Here is a 17975-nt window from a genome sequence, read left to right as displayed (position 1 = left end):
TAACATATATAATGTTGGATATATAAATATTTGGGTGGATGCGCCTATATGGTGCTGTATATATGGTTGCGTAAATAAATGCTAGAGAAGTTGCTTTAAAATATAAAATTGTATGAAGGCTATGGCGCATTGTCGTGTTAAATCCTCCGGGATAGGAGAAAGATCCCGTCACCTTGATTAATTATGTGTTGTGACTTTAACTGAGTTGATTGTAAAATATAAATAGAGAGAGACTCAGTTGAATACAGTGCTTTAATTGCCCAAACACCTTCGCCAAACTACAAAACTAAAATATGTAAAGTAGTAGTTTATGAGGCATTATGGGACATGAAGGTAAGAGTATTGTGACCAATATAGAGTATTGTTCCTTATAAGAAAATTGAAGAGGGCTTGGTTGGCGCAGCGGTAAAGGCGACAGGACGGTTCTATTGTTGCGATAGACGCGGGTTCGAAACATGCTGGGGCATGGTCGTAAATTTATGTTTGTGATTGTCGTTAGACAAGAGTGCAAAATCCGAGAAGAAAAATGATTCCAGTCACGCCAGTAACCAGGCTGGGTAGGACCGGATGTATTCTATACTATAGACTGAAGTTGACTATCGACTGTTTCAGTTGCTATTTTTGGTTCGAACGATTTTACTACTTTTTACCAGTGACTGTTTCAGTCGTAATTTTAGTTATTATTTTTGGTTCTACTATATATTTTAGTCAAGGTCGCGGTTAGGACGACAGAGCCAGACAAAAAACAGTCGAATGAAACTATTGTGACTATTTCAGTCGCTATTTTCGGTTCGATTGATTTTGTTAGTATTTACTATCGACTGTTTCAATCGTAATTTTAGTTACTATTTTTGGTTCTACTAGTTTCGTTCGACTGTTTTTTAACGTTCTGGCTCTGTCGTCCTAACCGCGACCTTGACTAAAATATATCCAATTTATGCTTACTAGATTTATATATATGTAATATATATAGTTTTATGATTTTTTGGTAGTTTGTTTGTAAATAACTATATATTGTATATTAATATTATAGCATTTTAGTATGATATTTTTCAAGATTATTAATGTAATTGGGTAAAAAGATTAAAATTGTGAATGATAAATAATAAAATATTTTGACTGTTTTATGGCAATAATAGGTAATATTTCTCTTTATTTTTATTAAAAAATATGTCCATTCAATAATAAATAAAGCATTTATATCATTTCATTCAGATCATTTTTAATTATGTCACGGATTAGATTTTAAATTAAATTATAAATTGTATGTTATGTTTATTATAATAGTATTCAGTAATTGTATTTTTCCTTTTCTTTATTAAAGTTAGATCGTGAAGGAATTTATACATCTCCGTTATTCTTACACTACCGTTGGGAAATATAACCACATATAAAATTGCGCTTCAGCGATTATCTCTGTGCATTTCTCTCTCACAATTTATACAGGAAAGGATTCGTACATCTTCGTCTGACATCACGAATTGAAAAAAACAGTCGAACCCTGGATTTGACTGAATGGTAATTACTATTTTCGGTCGCTAGTTTTTTTACTACCGACTGTTTCGACGGTTTTGCGACTATCGACTGTTTCGACTATTTTGAGTCGATAGTTCCCAACGCTAGTTATGATAATAATATAAGAAAAATTGTTACTTTAATTATCCCATTGTCGAATTCAAATTAACATGTATTTTACATTTCGTGTTTACTGTTTTTTAAAAATATTTGTAAGTGAAATACGTTAATTTAATCAACAAAAAATCTAGATTTATGTTTTACATTATTTTATTTCAGGTCTTGTAATTTTTTAATTTACCTGAGGGGCAAAAAATTCTCTGGTTGCAAGTACAAAGACAAAACTGTAGCCGTTTTAAATAATCATTTAGATAATGTCTAGTCCAGTAATATCAAAACTGGTGTCTATTCAAGGGTGTCCAATGCTATATCTTAATATATATAATTATAATATCTATAGAAAAAACACACAAAATTGTCAGATTGAAGAAGGAGCAGAAATAGTGACAATATTTATTGAAAATAATGATTCCATTATTGCCACTCATTGGAAATTGTATCCAATATATTTAATTTTCGACAGTATGGTTCGACAGCAGACAGGCCTTGTTCTGGAAGACAACGTACGTCTCGTAACGCTGAAAATGTGGCTCTGGTGCGCGATAGTGTTGCAGAGTCTCCAGAAACATTAATTCTTCTGCACGCAGTTTAAGGCGAATTTTGAAAACTGATTTGAAAATATTCCCGTGCAAAATTAAATTGGTCCATTTTTGGAATTGCTATCGAGAGATCCTGATCAACGAGTTAAATGGAGTAATGAAACTCTTTATTGTTACTGTTATCTGGTGAAATTGAAGATTTTTGATCTAAATTGATAATGAACGATGAAGCCCTTCTCAGTGGCCACGTCAATAAATAGAACAGTCGGTTTTGGGGAGTTTAAAAAGAGCTGAAAGTTTCATAGCGAATCGTGGTGATCATTTAGCCGATATAATTTTTCAATCATAGTAAAAGAAAATATAAAGACAAACTAAACTTTTTGTGAAAACCAAACTTACTTATCTTTTCTTTGAGCAAAGTTATAGGCAATCAAAATGATAGCGGGACTTTTGCCCCACGTTGTATTAGACCACAACTAATATGTATGATGACATTGACATTTATAATAATAAAAAAACTTTATTTAAAGTATATATATGTTTAAAGACTGATATAAGAAAGTTTTTTCGATTTTGTGAAAATTACACAAACATTTAAAAAGAGCATAGGCAATGTTAAAATCGTAGATGGTGAAAATGAAAAGACTGTGATTTTAATAGGGATGTCCTTTATTATATTTTAAATCAGTTCCACAATGCATCGTTAATTTCTTGAGCCAGTTCAGAGTCCTCCAGCATGGATACGTGGTTACCGTTAAATGTTTTAACAGTTACTGGCTGCTCGGTATATTCTCCCAAGCCGTAGTCATCATCATTGATGGCGATAGCTTTAAATTCTGGTTTAAATAACATCAGTTTGGATTTTAACTTAAAATCAGGCTGCCAGGCTAGCATTGCTTTTAGTCTCTTGTATATACCTTTGGTCATACTTTTTGTGTTGCTAATTTCTAGTTTATTTGTGACACATTTTTCAGCTATGTCCAATCTCTCGTCAAGGGTCTTTCCATTCTTTAGTTTTACCTAGGAGAATATTATATAACAATTGGAAAATTTAAAGGTTATGAGCGTTGTTTGTATTGTGCATTAATTTTGCTTCAAATATTGTGTAAAAGTATATTGTAATTGTTTTTCTTATTAAGTTATTGTTCTTGTTATTGTTAAACGTCAGCATGTAGGAATGCCTTTTCAAGCTCTTCTCTATTCAGTCATATGTGGGATTAATTATAAAACATCATAATAGGACTGGATGTTAGATAATTATTGAATTATTATATTGTGAAGATGATTATTGAGTTATTATTTTTTTATTAAGTTATTGTCCTTGTTATTGTTAATCGTCAGCATGTAGAAACGCCTTTTGAAGCTCTTCTCTATTAAGTCACATGTGGGATTTATTAGAAAACATCATAATAGGACGGGATGTTAGATGATTATTGAGTTATTATATTATGAAGATGATCATTGAGTTATTTTTTTTATTAAGATATTGTCTTTGTTACTGTTAATCGTGAGACTGTAGGAACGCTTTTGGAAGCTCTTCTCTATTCAGTCACGTGTGGGATTAATTGGAAATGATCATAATATGACGGGATGTTAGATGATTATTGAGGATATGGCTTTCCTTTCCATTTATGAAGAACGTAATTTTAGGTTTAGGCTTTAAATTTTACTTATAATTTACGTTTTTACCAGTACAGTTTCGTCACAGTTTTTTAATAGTGGCATTTTTTTTAACTTGATAAAAGAACACTTCATGCAAGATGTTTTCACGTATTCACCTACATCAAGTTCAGAGGTTGGCAACGCTGGTGGATTGGTACCATGTGGTTTCTAGCTATAAAAGACCACCATGAGGACGTCTCACTCTGTTTTCTTTTCTCTACCCCCTTGTAACAGTACCACTTGCACAGCGCTGTCGTATATCCTTTACCTAACCTAATATCCTGTCCATTCTTCCGTCGACCACATATTTTATTTAATATCGCAATAAATAAGTTTTTATTCAACCAGTGTTTTCAGTTCTCGTATGAATTCCTTCCACAAAATAATAGTGGGTATTCGGACTAAACAATCGCATCGACAGCCACACATTCCGGCCGATCAGACGAACATTCCTACAATTGGTGACTCCGACATGATCAAAGTGCCTAACAGGTAAATCGTCTCAACATAAGCCACTGGACAGGTGCTTGACACGTGCATGGAGGGATAGCACGCGGAACGGAACCCGTCAACATCATATGGTTGACGTTATCCTACGAGACTAACGTGATGGACGAAAACCAGAAAAGCCCCTTGCATCACAAAACGAGACACGTAAGGCACCACACTTATGGGTACCCTCAAACAAATCGGAACGCCCTAAGACGAACGACGTCCTCCTACAACTTCGATGACAGCTGATCTCGTAAAACTCCTTGCTCAAAATGGGATCGCCATCTCATAAGCAGTCCTTAGGCGATGCATTGCCTAATTGAGGGTGCACTCCGGAAGCTGCACCATATAAAGGTACGTTCCACGGCAGCCCCACTAGGAGGGGAGTGATGTAGCGACCGCCACAACCCCTTAGGCCACCACGTATTCACCTACATCAAGTTCAGAGTTTGGCAATGCTGGTGGATGGGTGCCATGCGGTTTCCAGCTATAAAAGACCACAACGACGACGTCTCGCTCTCTTTTCTTCTCTCTATCCCCTTGTAATAGTACCACTTCCACAGCGCTACCGCACTTCCTTTACCTAACCTAATATCCTGTTCATTCTCCCGTCGACCACACGTATCATTTAATATCGCATTAGACAAGTTTTTATTCAACCAGTGTTGTCATATCCCTCAAAATTAATGCACATTCGTGGTATACGTGTTTTACTTACTTCAATTTCCTTAAGATCTTGATTCGTAAAAGGCTTGAGTAAAGTTAACAAAAGACTGATTTCTAAATAATCCTCAGATTGTAATGGTAGAATGTTTGCCAAACCCTTCAGGTAATTGGGTGAAGTGTCGATACAAATGACAACGCCGGAGTATCCTTTCTGCTCCAACTTTCTCGCTGTTTCTAAAGCAATGGTACCACCGAAGGAGTAACAAATGAATTTGAATGGGTCTAAGTTACTGCATGTTTTCTCTATAATCTGCGAACAATGGGGTTTTATTTTTTTATTTGTTTTGTTGTGTACCTTACCTCCAAGTAATTATCTGTCATTTCTTCAATTGTATCCTTTTGGTTGCTATTACAGTACTGTATTCCCTTTATATTACCTTCCAGATTTCGATGTAGTGGTTCCAATAAATCTATAACACCTTCTAAACCAGGAAATAGGAAGACATGTCCAACAGATGACCTCTCGGTTTTTAAACCTCGTATCGGTATAATTTCCGTTTTCGCTTCTTCTGTTACATGACCTATCATTATATCGAACACATTTAATCCACCGTCCTTCTTAACATCTGAAAATTTTTAGTTAGAAACATATTTTCGCATTCTATTTAAATATTTACCTTGAGATTGTAATCTGTTGTCCTGCAGTTCCTGTAGTTTGGCGAAAGTGATGGTTTTCATTTCCTGTGGCGTTAAGAATATTTCGTATTCTCTTTCTAAAGTTTGTTTTATTTCCACTGCAGTCATGGAATCCATTCCTGCTTCCGCCAGAGTGGCCTGAGAGTAGATTGATTTCATATCTTTGATACCTATAATAAAAAATGAATAATAATATTTTTTTAATTGGAATTGCTGTAGAAAATATACCGTACAAGTATTATTCGTTTCTTTAAGCTTTTTTTGTCAAAGATTTTGTAAAATGTTATTGCTCAAGATATTGTCTTTTGCTAGTTAATATGTTTTCCATGTTGTTTAAGCAGTATTTGAATTCTACGTGGGTAAAACGACACCTTGAGAGTGTCAAAATGAAAGAAGCCAAATAATGTTATTAATTTGAATAATCCCTAATTTGATTAATAATAACGTGGTCATGTAAAATAATTTTTCTAATTATGCACATTAAAATATGTGGAATTATTATTTCAATATTGATATTGCTTATCTTCTTTTAGAGCTTCTATACCAATCTCTACATTTTTTATTCACACTGGAGAAATAGGTGTTCCCATTTCGGAGAAATTTCAATAAATTTCAAAACAAATTTGAGGAATTCATTTCAAGCGACAAAAAATAATGAAACTTTTTGAAAGATCACAATAATTGTTTATCCAAAATAGAAGTGAACTCACGTCATCGAGATGTATAATGTATGCCTATTTGAATTTGTAAATTCGTTTTAATACCAGACAGCATTTTTCCTTCTCATTTTATTACAGTTAAAAGAGATACAATGTGGTCTGATACGTTCTAACGTGTAACTGAACCAGCCTGCAAAAGTTGTCAAATGTCTGCAAAATTATTTGTGATAAGAGGTTATAAATCGACAAACGTTGCTTTGTAACGTTGTTTTTGGACAAATAGTGGAATTGTGAACTAGTGTTTGATTGGAAATTAATTGCTTAGTTATTGACTTGAAGTGGGTCAGAATGTGAAAAAGAGTGAACGAAACTTTCTGGATGTGGGATTATGATTCAATACTGACAATACAGGACGAGGAGAGGGGAAATAATCGAAGGTAATTATATTAATATAGGATAACTGTAGAAAATCGTACTGTAGACTGTGAGTAATTGTTCAGAATATATATGAGCATTTGGTTAAAATATACGAGGAGAGAATGAATAATAACTGTTTTGCATATATCGCAAATGCACTAGGTAGAATAGAGTGAATTTAATTTTATCAAAAAAGTATCACAGGTAGTGACAGAAGAAACTAAGGAGAAATACAGAGATATCAAGATGATATAACAAGAAACCACTGCAATGAAGGAAACAAGAACTAAACATAAAAAGGTAATTATGTTCTCTAAAGAAAATCAAAATGCATTACTTGGATGTACAATTATTAATTATGTGGCTTACACCTCCAGGGGATATCAGAGGTGGTTAAGAAAAGAGTTCAATATAAATATAATAAAATAACTCTAACGTACAAACTATTGTCGGAATTTAATTAACTTTAGTTTAAGTCATTCGATAATATATGCATTAAATGTACCGTAATGTTAAAATAAATGATATTTTATAACATTTTTGTTTCACTAATTTATTTATGTTAGAATGTTGTTATATATCGAACCTAAAATAAACTAAAGTTCGGCAACATTGCACCATTTTAACGTCATACATTGAGATGACGTAAGTTTACTCTACTGCTACTTTGGATAGACTATTTCTTGGCGCTATGTCACCGTTAATGTGTTTATGTTATAATGGTATATTTTACAATAGATTAAGATTAAACCGGTAGAATGATGTCGGTTCAATAAGACGCCACTTCTTTCCGTTAAAATAAAATAGTTTCAAATTAAATTAGACATTTATATTTTTAAATATTAAACGTTTCCTAACTTATATACAAATAAATTTAAAAAAAGTTAATAACTTACCTAGTATGGCAGCCACATCAGTAAGAATATTGCCGCTCATTCCTACCCCCGATTTCTTTTCCGCCACCACCATACTAGCTACTACTGCGTATTGCTTCTGATTCAGAAAATCGTCTAGTACTTCCATACAATTTGTGATTTTCTGTTGCAATGTTCCACCAATTTCTATCTCGATTGATTCGTCCTGCATATCTGCCACCAATCCTACCTGTAATTAATAACTTAATTTAGTTGTTGCTTCAATATAATGATTCCATAATATACATCTCCTATAGCTCCCCATTGTATAGCTAAACCAGGTAAACCTTCATCTCTGCGTTTCTCACATATACGCTCCATGATCGAATTTGCCATTCCATAATTGGTTTGACCAGCGTTTCCTCGTCCACAAGAAACCGATGAGAACATCACAAAGTCTCTGAAATATTGAAGCTTTATTTAGATATCTAAAGGATGGAATATTTAAAGCTCTGTTTTTGATAGAGGTATAGAAACTCTGTGGTGCCTGCATGCATTTTGTTCTGGAGTTTATTGGTAAAAATACGCAGCATCAATCTAAATAACTGTTAAACAACCTAAGCTTAACATTGTATACTATGGCTTTGATTAGTTTCCATTAAATATGTATTTATTCATAACTTTTTTTATTTGATTTGAAGTAATCTGCCACGAAAGTTGATCACTTCTAGGCGTCAACATGTTACGGTTAGGATCAAGACGGAAAGAAAGGTTCTACTGTGGCAAAAAGGGCAAAAAGTCATGGGTTACTAACACCGTGGGAAATATTTATGGCCATAAAGTCTCGTTAGCAGGGTTTAGTATATTATAAGCTGCTAAAACGAATGAAGTTGTTTTGCAAATGTTTATGGACGTCAATGTAATAATTAGTGGTCAAGCGTTCGAAGTGACTGGAGCTCCGATTGCCATCCAAACAAAGTGTCTGTACAATCAAACTGTCGGTATTCCAATGTACCTGGCTACCTGCGAGTGCTTATTCAATAAAGATGCAGTAAAAAAAAGTCACCCAAGATGAAGAGCCCTTCATAGAGCTTTTCAATGACACAATCAACTTCATCCACCAACGTAACAACAACAATGATTAAAATCACAGATTGTTCGAAGTAGAAAATTCAACAGCAAACAGTTAATGAATCATTAAAACTCCACATCAAACAACTTAATGATCAAATAGTCCAAAAGCCTTTCAAGACATGAGCTGCGCGCACTGATACAGCAAATACAGGCCCGTAACGTAACGACGAGCTCACGCGAGAAATCAAATTATTAAAAGTGCAAATCAAGACCATAGGACAAAATGATACAAAAGACATATAACTTCCTAAAGGCACCCCAGAAGAGGAAAAGGGAGGAAAACTCTACAGTTTCGATTGAGGAAATCTGAAGAGATCCTGCTGTCGCCAACAAATTATCCTGCCTTATTGGTTAGTTTCACAAATTCCCGCACAAAACACTGATTAAAAAACCCACGACCAATTTATCGTACTTCAAAATCAGGGAAAGTGGAGAAGGTTGATAACTAAGAGTAGTGAAATTACTTGGACCAAAAATAGTAACCGAAATTAGGGGTGGGGTGATGGCCGGTGATAAAAATATACATATTTTTAACACTATACCTTTAAAATTAAGCACCAATTTATATTATAATTTTTTTAATAATGTTTAAGAAATATTTTATTTAAATATTGAAAAATATCGATTGAAAAAATATCGATATATTGATATCGATATATCGATATTTTTAGGCATCCCTAACTTAAAGTAGTCGAGGGGGACAGTCGATAGTAAAAAATAGTTAATTACTAAGCAGTCGATAGTCGTTTTAGTCGATTTCTAAAGTTGGTCACTGGCTAGTCGGTGGGCTTAATGCTGAGGACCGTGGTTCGGAGCCTACGTTAAGCCCAATGCAGATAAACCCTTGGTTGGTAAAAGGAGACTTTAAAATATATTTAAAAAAATTATTACTTATTTAGTTGAATGGAAATTACCGTCTGTCTTGAAAATAATTTAGAGTACATTGTCGATTATTTCAAATTCTATTTCATAAATACTTAAATAAAAACTTTCTGGATTGTATGAATTAGTTGTAGATTTCCATTAAAAAAACAGTCAAATTGCGGTTGCGCATTGGCCAATTAATTTCTTCAATAAGCTGTTGCAATTTTTATTTTGAAAAAATAGGGACCAATCATGTTCATCTTCACACACAACAACCAATTCTTTTTTAAAATTGCTTTTTTCAAAATATGTGTTTTTTTGTTCATTTCTTGTGTTAAAGGATTTGTGAAAAAAAATGATCAAATATTACCTTAGTTCTGGACAATGGGCTCTTGTTATCAAATCTAAATAATAAGCAGCTCCAGCTTTTGGTGCTAGACTGGTCTTGAACATGTCCACCGTTTGATTGGTAAAAATGCCATCTTGTAGGACGACTGCCAAGTTGAAAATGGCATGTACTGGTCCAAGTTTATTCGCTTTTCGAATGAGACTGAGACATCCTGCTTCGGTTGTAATATCGTCGGTATAAACTTCGACAATGTATCCGTAAGATTTCCAGATCCTAAAAGCAATTTAGTCTGATGTAATATGTATTGGGCATAATTTATCTTTAATTTAAAACAAATTACTTACGACATTCTGTAAGCTTGATATCCAGTTCTTATTCCAGATCTGGACGTTAATATTAATTTCTTACATCCGCGTAGTATTAGCCAGTCTGCTAGTTCAAGTCCAAATCCACCTAAACCCCCACAAATAATATAAGTCTTTTCCTCGTCACAGTAGTATCTAAAAAATACAATTTTTGCTATATTAATTGAGTTGGTTAAGCGTTTTCAGTACCTGGGTTTACACGGATACATTCTTGGTGTTTTGAGAACCATGGCTACCTCATCTTCCTCGTTCCTGATTTCCAGCAATACTTTCCCGATGTGCTTTCCGGTGGACATGAATCGAAAAGCTTCTTCGGCTTCATTCATTTGGAATAAGGTGTAGTTCAATGGTTTTATGTGATTTAGTTTTATAAAGTTCCTCAAGTATTCCAACACCCCGATTTGTGTCGCCATGTTCTCCTTCAGCACGCTATCTAACATTATACCTATAATATCATCATGATTAATGTATAGAAAGTTATTTCATAGTGTAAGAAGCTTTGTGTGGCTATTTTTGCTTGTATTTGCTCAATTAACGTTTGTAAAGATTTACGTTGAATGTGATTTATGCTCTATCATATTTGCTATTTTTTGTATTTGTTTGTCGGGATGCTAGTAACAGTTCAATTGAAAAGTCCCCGGCCTGATACATAGTTAGGGCTACTAGAATTAAATCAATATGTTTTTTAGTTAGCCCTAACCCTCAAAAGATGCGTGTTTAAATTTGACAGCAGTCGGATCATTAGTTTGTGAATTATAGCATTTTGAGTGAGGCAACTTTTGTTATTGTGAAAAAATGGACAAAAAGGAATTTCGTGTGTTGATAAATTATTGCCTTTGAAGAGAAAAAATACAGTTCAAGCAAAAACTTGGCTTGATGCCGAGTATCCGAATACTGCTCCAGCAAAATCAACCGTCAAGGATAGGTATGCTAGGTTTAGACGTGGTGAAATGAGCACCGAAGATGGTGAACGGAGTGAATATTTGGGTATGAGAAAGCTATGCAGAAAGTGGACACCGCGCGAGCTCACTTTTGACCAAAAACAACGACGAGTTGATGATTCGGAGCAGTGTTTGAAGATGATGAAGCGCAATATGCCCGAGTTTTTGCGTCGATATGTGATAATGGATGAAACATGGCATCATGAAACCATCATTTCACTCTGAAGTCCAATCGACAGTCATCGGAGTGGACTGCACACGATGAACCCACTCCAAAGCGTGGGAAAACGCAACAGCCGGCTGGCAAGGTTATAGAGTCTGTATTTTGGGATGCACATGGAATAATTTTCATTAACTACTTTGAAAAGGAAGGACTATCAACAGAGACTATTACATAGCGTCATTGGACCGTTTGAAGGATAAAATCGCCGAGAAACCGCGAAAAAGGCCGCATTTGAAGAAAAAGAAAGTGCTGCTTCATCAAGACAATGCACCGTGTCACAGGTCCGTAAAAACGATGGCAAAAATCCATAAATTGGGCTTCGAATTGCTTCCTCATCCACGTATGCTCCTGTGAATAGTGAATAATAAGAGTTGAATAAAAATCTATTTTTGCCAAAAAAATGTGTTTTACAATGGTAGACCGGGGACTTCTCAATTGACTTGTTATGCCCCAAAAACAGTGCTATTAACGATTAAGTTAGGACTAATGAATTATCCTAGATATACACCTAGTTTATAAGTTATTATAAAATCAAATAGTAGGCTAAAAAATATAAGAAGCAGTATGTTAATAAAAAAATTAAACAAATATTTACTTATAAGCAATTTAAAGCTGAATTCTGTGAAAAAAAATTTGTATTCCAAGTACTAAATAATAGTAATAATACTATAAGTACTAAACTCAAATTATTATTTTAACTTTCAGCATTAATTATATGCAAATATTCGTGAAAAAAAAAACGAAAACAACTATGGTAGGCCGTTGACTTAAAATAACCTGTTATAACTGATGGAAAATGCGTTCATTAGTCTATGCTGTTAAACAGGCGGAAATGAGAGATAGTTTTTCACAATGCTTGAATATTATGTTCTTAAGCACAACTCTTAACCGTAATCTTCTATCGCATATTTTAGTATTAATTATACGTAACAAGTATTTTAAACAGTGATATCTCTTGGTGAAAATGTGAAATAGTAAAGTAAATAATTGTTCGATGATATTGAACATATTTACATTCAAAATTATTAAGTTATTCAGTGTTTACAGATGCTAATCATGAAAGACATTGCATTTTCAACTATTCATCATTGTGTTACTTAGTTTAGAAATCTGTTGACAAAATCCATCAAACTCTTACTTCGTTCTTAGTTCGAAAATAATGAATTATATGTATTTATTGGATGAAAATCTATCTCGAACTCTTCAGACAACTTAGCAGTTGATGATTGAATGTTTACAGGTGTTTAGATGCCATGAGAAAGATATAAAATGTGAGAAAACGGCAATCAGATTAACCGTTCCAATATTGCAGTTTTATTGCAAAAAACTGGTTGTGGCAGGCGGTGACCAACAATGTTTGTTAATTTCGATTGAACAAATTGAACGCGCTCTTATTTATACTTAATTTGATCTCATCAAATTCGTAAGTCAATTATTAAATGTTGAGTTTAGGTCGCCGTAAACTAAATGACCAACTTACCGTGAAAGCTGCAGTTGTTTTTGAGTAAGTGCAGCTTCAACTCATTATTTAAACCCATATCAAATTTTCCAATCTCCAGAAAAGAACCACCTGGAGCCAGGCAGCGCACTGACGCCAGTAGTTTTTCTTCCGCAAGCGAATTGAGTACAGCAGTTACACCCTTACCATTAGTGGCTTTCATAACACCTCTTTCGAAGTTTGTATCTCTTGAATTAAAGATGTGACTGTCTGTGAAGCATATAATGTCATATATTTCTTATATAAGGTGGTCGATCTATTGTTTCATTTTTATTTTCTTCAAAAATATGTTATATTCATTTACATAATATTATAAACATTGGTTGAAAATATTGAATACAGTATAAGCCACCAAACAATCAATTTTTTACAAATTCAGTTTGTTAATTTTAAATGTGTTATTATTTGTTGTTATGGGTTTGTTTAATGTTTAACGAGTGACAGTGATTTGTGATCCTTGGGAAATTTTCCTAACCAGGATTGATGGTAATAAAAATACCCACCGAGTTACTGATAAAATAGACCAAGAAATATAATTCAGTTTGTCGAAATTCTCTTTCAAAAATTATCTCGAGAGAAAAAACAGAAATTACTTTAAAATATTTACAGGGGTAGCCTTAATAGTATTTTCGAAAAGAAACTAACGAACGACTCACCACACAATAGACAGAGCTCTATAAAAATATTTTACTCTGATTTCACTTCTCGTTACCTGGAATTTCGGGGAATATTTTTCTTAACATTTCCCTTTTTTCTTGAGTACCAACAGTTGTGTACACGGTGCATTTTCTGGCGAGAGCTATTACTATTGCGGCTTGTCCCACACCACCTGTTCCAGAATGAATCAGTACAGAATCTCCAGGTTTAATGTCCGCTGTCTAGATATAAATAATTAAAATATATTAGTTAGTTTTTGATTAGATGATATAAGGAACAAGGGAAGAGATTTTTTTTTAAATTTATACAAAGAATATATATTCATTTGTGTATTTATGTTTATAAATACCTACCATAATAAAAGCATATATTACTGTTGAATATACTACACCGACAGTAGCAGCATCTTTCATCGTCCATTCGTTCGGAATATCAACTAGACATAATCCATTCACTTGCACCATCGATGCACATGCACCTCCTGCAACCACACCAAACACTCTGCGTCCACTATAAACAAATAATTGTTATCATATTGTTGAGGTGGTACCAGCATTACTAACTTATCTGTTCGACCACTGAACTCTAACCCTTGGATGCATTCCTGTTCCCTTCTGTTTCTGATAACCGTATCGACGTTGATTCTTCCCGAAGCCGTCATGACATCTCTGAAGTTCAACGCACCATAATAGACCTAAAATGATTTTTATAAATTCAACTTTATAAAGAAATTAAAGAGGTTTCCAATTAAAAAGCAAATTGGATGAACATGTGACGGGTCAAGTACAACCCTCTATTGTTCTTCTTTTATAAAAAAATATCAGGATGTTGAAACTATATTGTAGATGATATACACAATTTTTGAGAATCTATATATAAAGAAGTTTAATAATATAATAGGAAATAAAAGAAATATTATTCCAGAACATCAATTTAGGCTTCATAATAATCACGGAACAATAGAGCTAGCGCATATACTGGTAAACAGAAATCTAGACTTAAATGCCAAAGGATATTGGTGGTTAGCATTCCTGGTCTTTGTTAAAATGGAGCATAAAGGGTTGCAGGTTAACTTAAAGAGACTTTTCCCTCATGCCTACTCTCATTTAGTAAAATATTATATCACAAATATATATTTTTCTATAAAACAATGAATACACTGAATTCCATCCAATATATTTAAAAGTTTGAGACATGAAACATATCTCAGTAAAATAGAACTGTGGTTGAAAACATAACGAATCAAAGTAAATGAAATAAAGTCTATACATGTAATTTACTCTAAATTCCCTCAGTAGAAGATGCTAAAAACTTTGGTATGTATCTAGACCGACGCCTAACTTGGAAAGAGCACATATTTGCAAGCGAATAAAATATACAAATGCTTTAAGAATAATAGTACATTAAGAGTAATACAAAATATCTTGTAGGAAAGAAAATCTGGACTAAAATATATTTAACAAAAAAATTCAAAAAATAAATAAGGAACTGACTAAAAATAAAAAAATTATCAAACTTACATTTTTTGACACAAAAAAAGAGATTTTAAAATAAAATATGTACATAATAATTGTTGTAATAACTAAATAAAAATAAACAAAGCCTTATTCCACTTATCTATTTCATGTATTCTATATTCTACTATATACACACAATTTAGCTTAATATCTAACTCAAACAGTTATATTAATTTAGATTTGTTTTGTTGGTAATTTAATTTTTTGTATATGTCACAAAATTATATTATCATTTCTTATTATCATATATTCATTTCGGGATTTTCCTTCACATCAGCTCAGTAATAACATTATACCCAAATATCTGATTATTTTAGAGAAAAAATATGTGAAAACTTTGTACGAGCCTTTGATATTTGAGCGTTTTCCTCAATTTACCCCCCTCTTCCCTCCAACAGATCATAATTTGGTTCCAATGAGACCACCTCGAAAGTGCACTCTTTTAAATGAAAACAGAATTTTGAAAATCGGTCCATAATTGACGGAGAAATAGGTGAATATACATTAAAAAAATATATATACAGCCGAACATAGAACATCTTCCTTTTTCGAAATCGGTTAAAAATAGCAGATTTGTATAGAATTTTTTTTCGATTATCCTTTGGTTTACTTTGTAACTTTTGTATGAAATAAATTACTTCCATAGAACCCATAAGTATTGTAAAATATTATTTTAACATTTGAATATTGACAATCCAATGATCAAAACAATTTTAGCCTATTTTAAGAAAGGATAAACTTTGGTGGAAAACTAGGAATGTCTATTAAAACACTCATTAAATGTTGATGATATTCAAGTGATGAAAGAAGTGAAGTCAAAATATTAATTTTACGTTTCTTTTCTATTTTTACTTACGTTCACATTTATTAAATTTGAATGCACTTTGTTAGTTTTCTTGGAACTTAGAGGCCCTTCAATCCACTTTAATGAAGATAGGTCACCTTTTATTATTGTATTTAAGTAACAGTGTTCTCTTTCAACTTCCATGTTTCCTTCAAACAGTAGGTGTCTGTAGGTGCCCCATTGACCATTCTTGTAAACGTTGAGAGGTAGCTGCTTCTTTAGTTGAATCTGATAAAATGGTAAATGTGTATCGAATGGAGGGGCTGAAGTATCTGACACGAAGACCAATTTAACTTTGTGACCATCTAGGAAAAGTTATGTTATATTTTGTGTTTGGAAATGGAGTATTAATAAAAGACCTGGTTCTCGGCGAAGACACGTGAATAATCCCATAGATCCATTAATATCCTCCCCTTCCGCATAGAGCACGACATGATCGTTAACTTCCAGAGCATGTCGCAATTTCGACAGCCAGGAAAATTCGGTATCTTTTGAGGAGATTTTTATCGATATCGGAGGAATATACGTTGTAATCTTTTTAAAAAATACTAGTTGTTCTTCATCGGTTCTGTAGACTGTTATAATATCCATGTTAGAATATTCAAGAGAAGAAGTGTCAACATTTAAATTTTCTCTGCTGAGGATAAATCCGGTTTCTTGGGTGGATCCCAACACTACATTTAAAACCTAAAATCACCAACGATATTGATGATGCTCTTGTCGATCACTGTATCAAAATCTTACTTTTGGTCTTGCTAGGAGTTTGGAACCTATCACCAAGTGGCAATCGGCTTCAGTATGGAGCCTTTTATTTTCCACGTTGATGTTTCTAACTTCTATTTCATCTTGACACAGGGCAGTAATATTTGGTTGGATCAGCGGTTGGTCCGACAGGGCATCATAAATGATATCACCTAATAATACATATAAAAATAACAAAATTGAACTAAAAAGCTATTAATACAACGTGAGGCAAAAGTCCTGCTGCTATTTAATTTTTTTTTAGTTACGATTGAAAAATTATATCGCCTAAATGGTTCGGCTCTTTTTAAGGCATTTTTCATGACGCCCTGCAGCATCTGAGGCTAGATTTCTTCAATTTCGTTACGAATATTGTCGTTAAGATATTGAATCATTTGGGGATTATTCACATAAGCTTTTGAGTTTAAAAAACCCCATAAGAAAAAGCCTGGTGCTGTTAAATCCGGAGATCTGGCTGGCCATGCTAAATCGCCACTTCGCGAAATTAGTTTTTGAGGAAAAACGTCATTCAATAAGTAAATTGTTGAACGAGTTGTGTGTGCTGTCACCCCATCTTGCTGAAACCAGATGTCCTCTAGTCCTTGCTCTTCCATTTCCGGCACAAGACAATTTCGAATCATGTCTTGGTACCGTTCAGGAGTAATAGTAACAGCAACACCTTGGTCATTTTCAAAAAATAGGAGCCAATGTTGTATCCAGAATGAATACCACACCATATAGTTGTTTTTAGTGGATGCATTGATGTTTCATGAATAAATGGGGATTATGTGTTCCCCAAAACCGACTGTTCTGTTTATTAACGTGACCACTGAGAAGAAAATGGGCTTTATCGTTCATTATCAATTTAGACGAAAAATCTTCAATTTCACCAGACAGCCTTAGGATTGAATTACTGTACTCAACTCGTTGATCAGGATCTCTTGGTAGCAATTTTTGGACTAAATGAATTTTGTACGGGAACATTTTCAAATCAGTTTTCAAAATTTGCCTTAAATTGCGTGCAACTGGGAACCATGACCCAATTGATGTTTCTGGAAATTCTGCAGTATTATCGCGCACCAGAGCCACATATTCTGCATTATGAGACGTTCGTTGTCTTCCAGAACGAGGCCTCTCTGCTGTCGTACCGTACTGTCGAAAATTCGCATGTAAACGATAAATTGTGGTTTTGTTAAATTGAGGCATTGGACGATTAGGATAT

The 17975-nt window shown here is 33.6% G+C and overlaps 1 protein-coding gene across 1 annotated transcript in view; it reads right to left on the bottom strand.

Annotated features, from left to right (window-relative positions):
* Positions 1-2825: 2825 nt before the first annotated feature.
* LOC143200834 (fatty acid synthase) overlaps positions 2826-17975 on the bottom strand; it is a 28042-nt gene continuing 12892 nt past the window's right edge. Inside the window, exons 15-30 of the mRNA XM_076411564.1 lie at positions 16757-16926; positions 16372-16699; positions 16025-16317; positions 14215-14345; positions 14005-14161; positions 13707-13872; positions 12977-13204; positions 10522-10777; positions 10312-10467; positions 9989-10240; positions 7927-8080; positions 7663-7870; positions 5672-5860; positions 5355-5620; positions 5047-5304; positions 2826-3194 (exon numbers count right to left, since the gene is read on the bottom strand). Of these exons, the coding sequence (XP_076267679.1) occupies positions 2859-3194; positions 5047-5304; positions 5355-5620; positions 5672-5860; positions 7663-7870; positions 7927-8080; positions 9989-10240; positions 10312-10467; positions 10522-10777; positions 12977-13204; positions 13707-13872; positions 14005-14161; positions 14215-14345; positions 16025-16317; positions 16372-16699; positions 16757-16926 (3548 nt within the window). The 3' untranslated portion in view covers positions 2826-2858. The remainder of the gene's footprint in view (positions 3195-5046; positions 5305-5354; positions 5621-5671; positions 5861-7662; positions 7871-7926; positions 8081-9988; positions 10241-10311; positions 10468-10521; positions 10778-12976; positions 13205-13706; positions 13873-14004; positions 14162-14214; positions 14346-16024; positions 16318-16371; positions 16700-16756; positions 16927-17975) is intronic.

This window comes from Rhynchophorus ferrugineus, unplaced genomic scaffold (genome assembly GCF_030347505.1).
Source record: "Rhynchophorus ferrugineus isolate W39M unplaced genomic scaffold, kcgeb_rfMv2 rfM1, whole genome shotgun sequence".
In the NCBI taxonomy this organism is placed as follows: domain Eukaryota; kingdom Metazoa; phylum Arthropoda; class Insecta; order Coleoptera; family Curculionidae; genus Rhynchophorus; species Rhynchophorus ferrugineus.
Note: the sequence above shows the minus strand (reverse complement) of the source record. Positions and strands in the feature narration are given on the sequence as shown.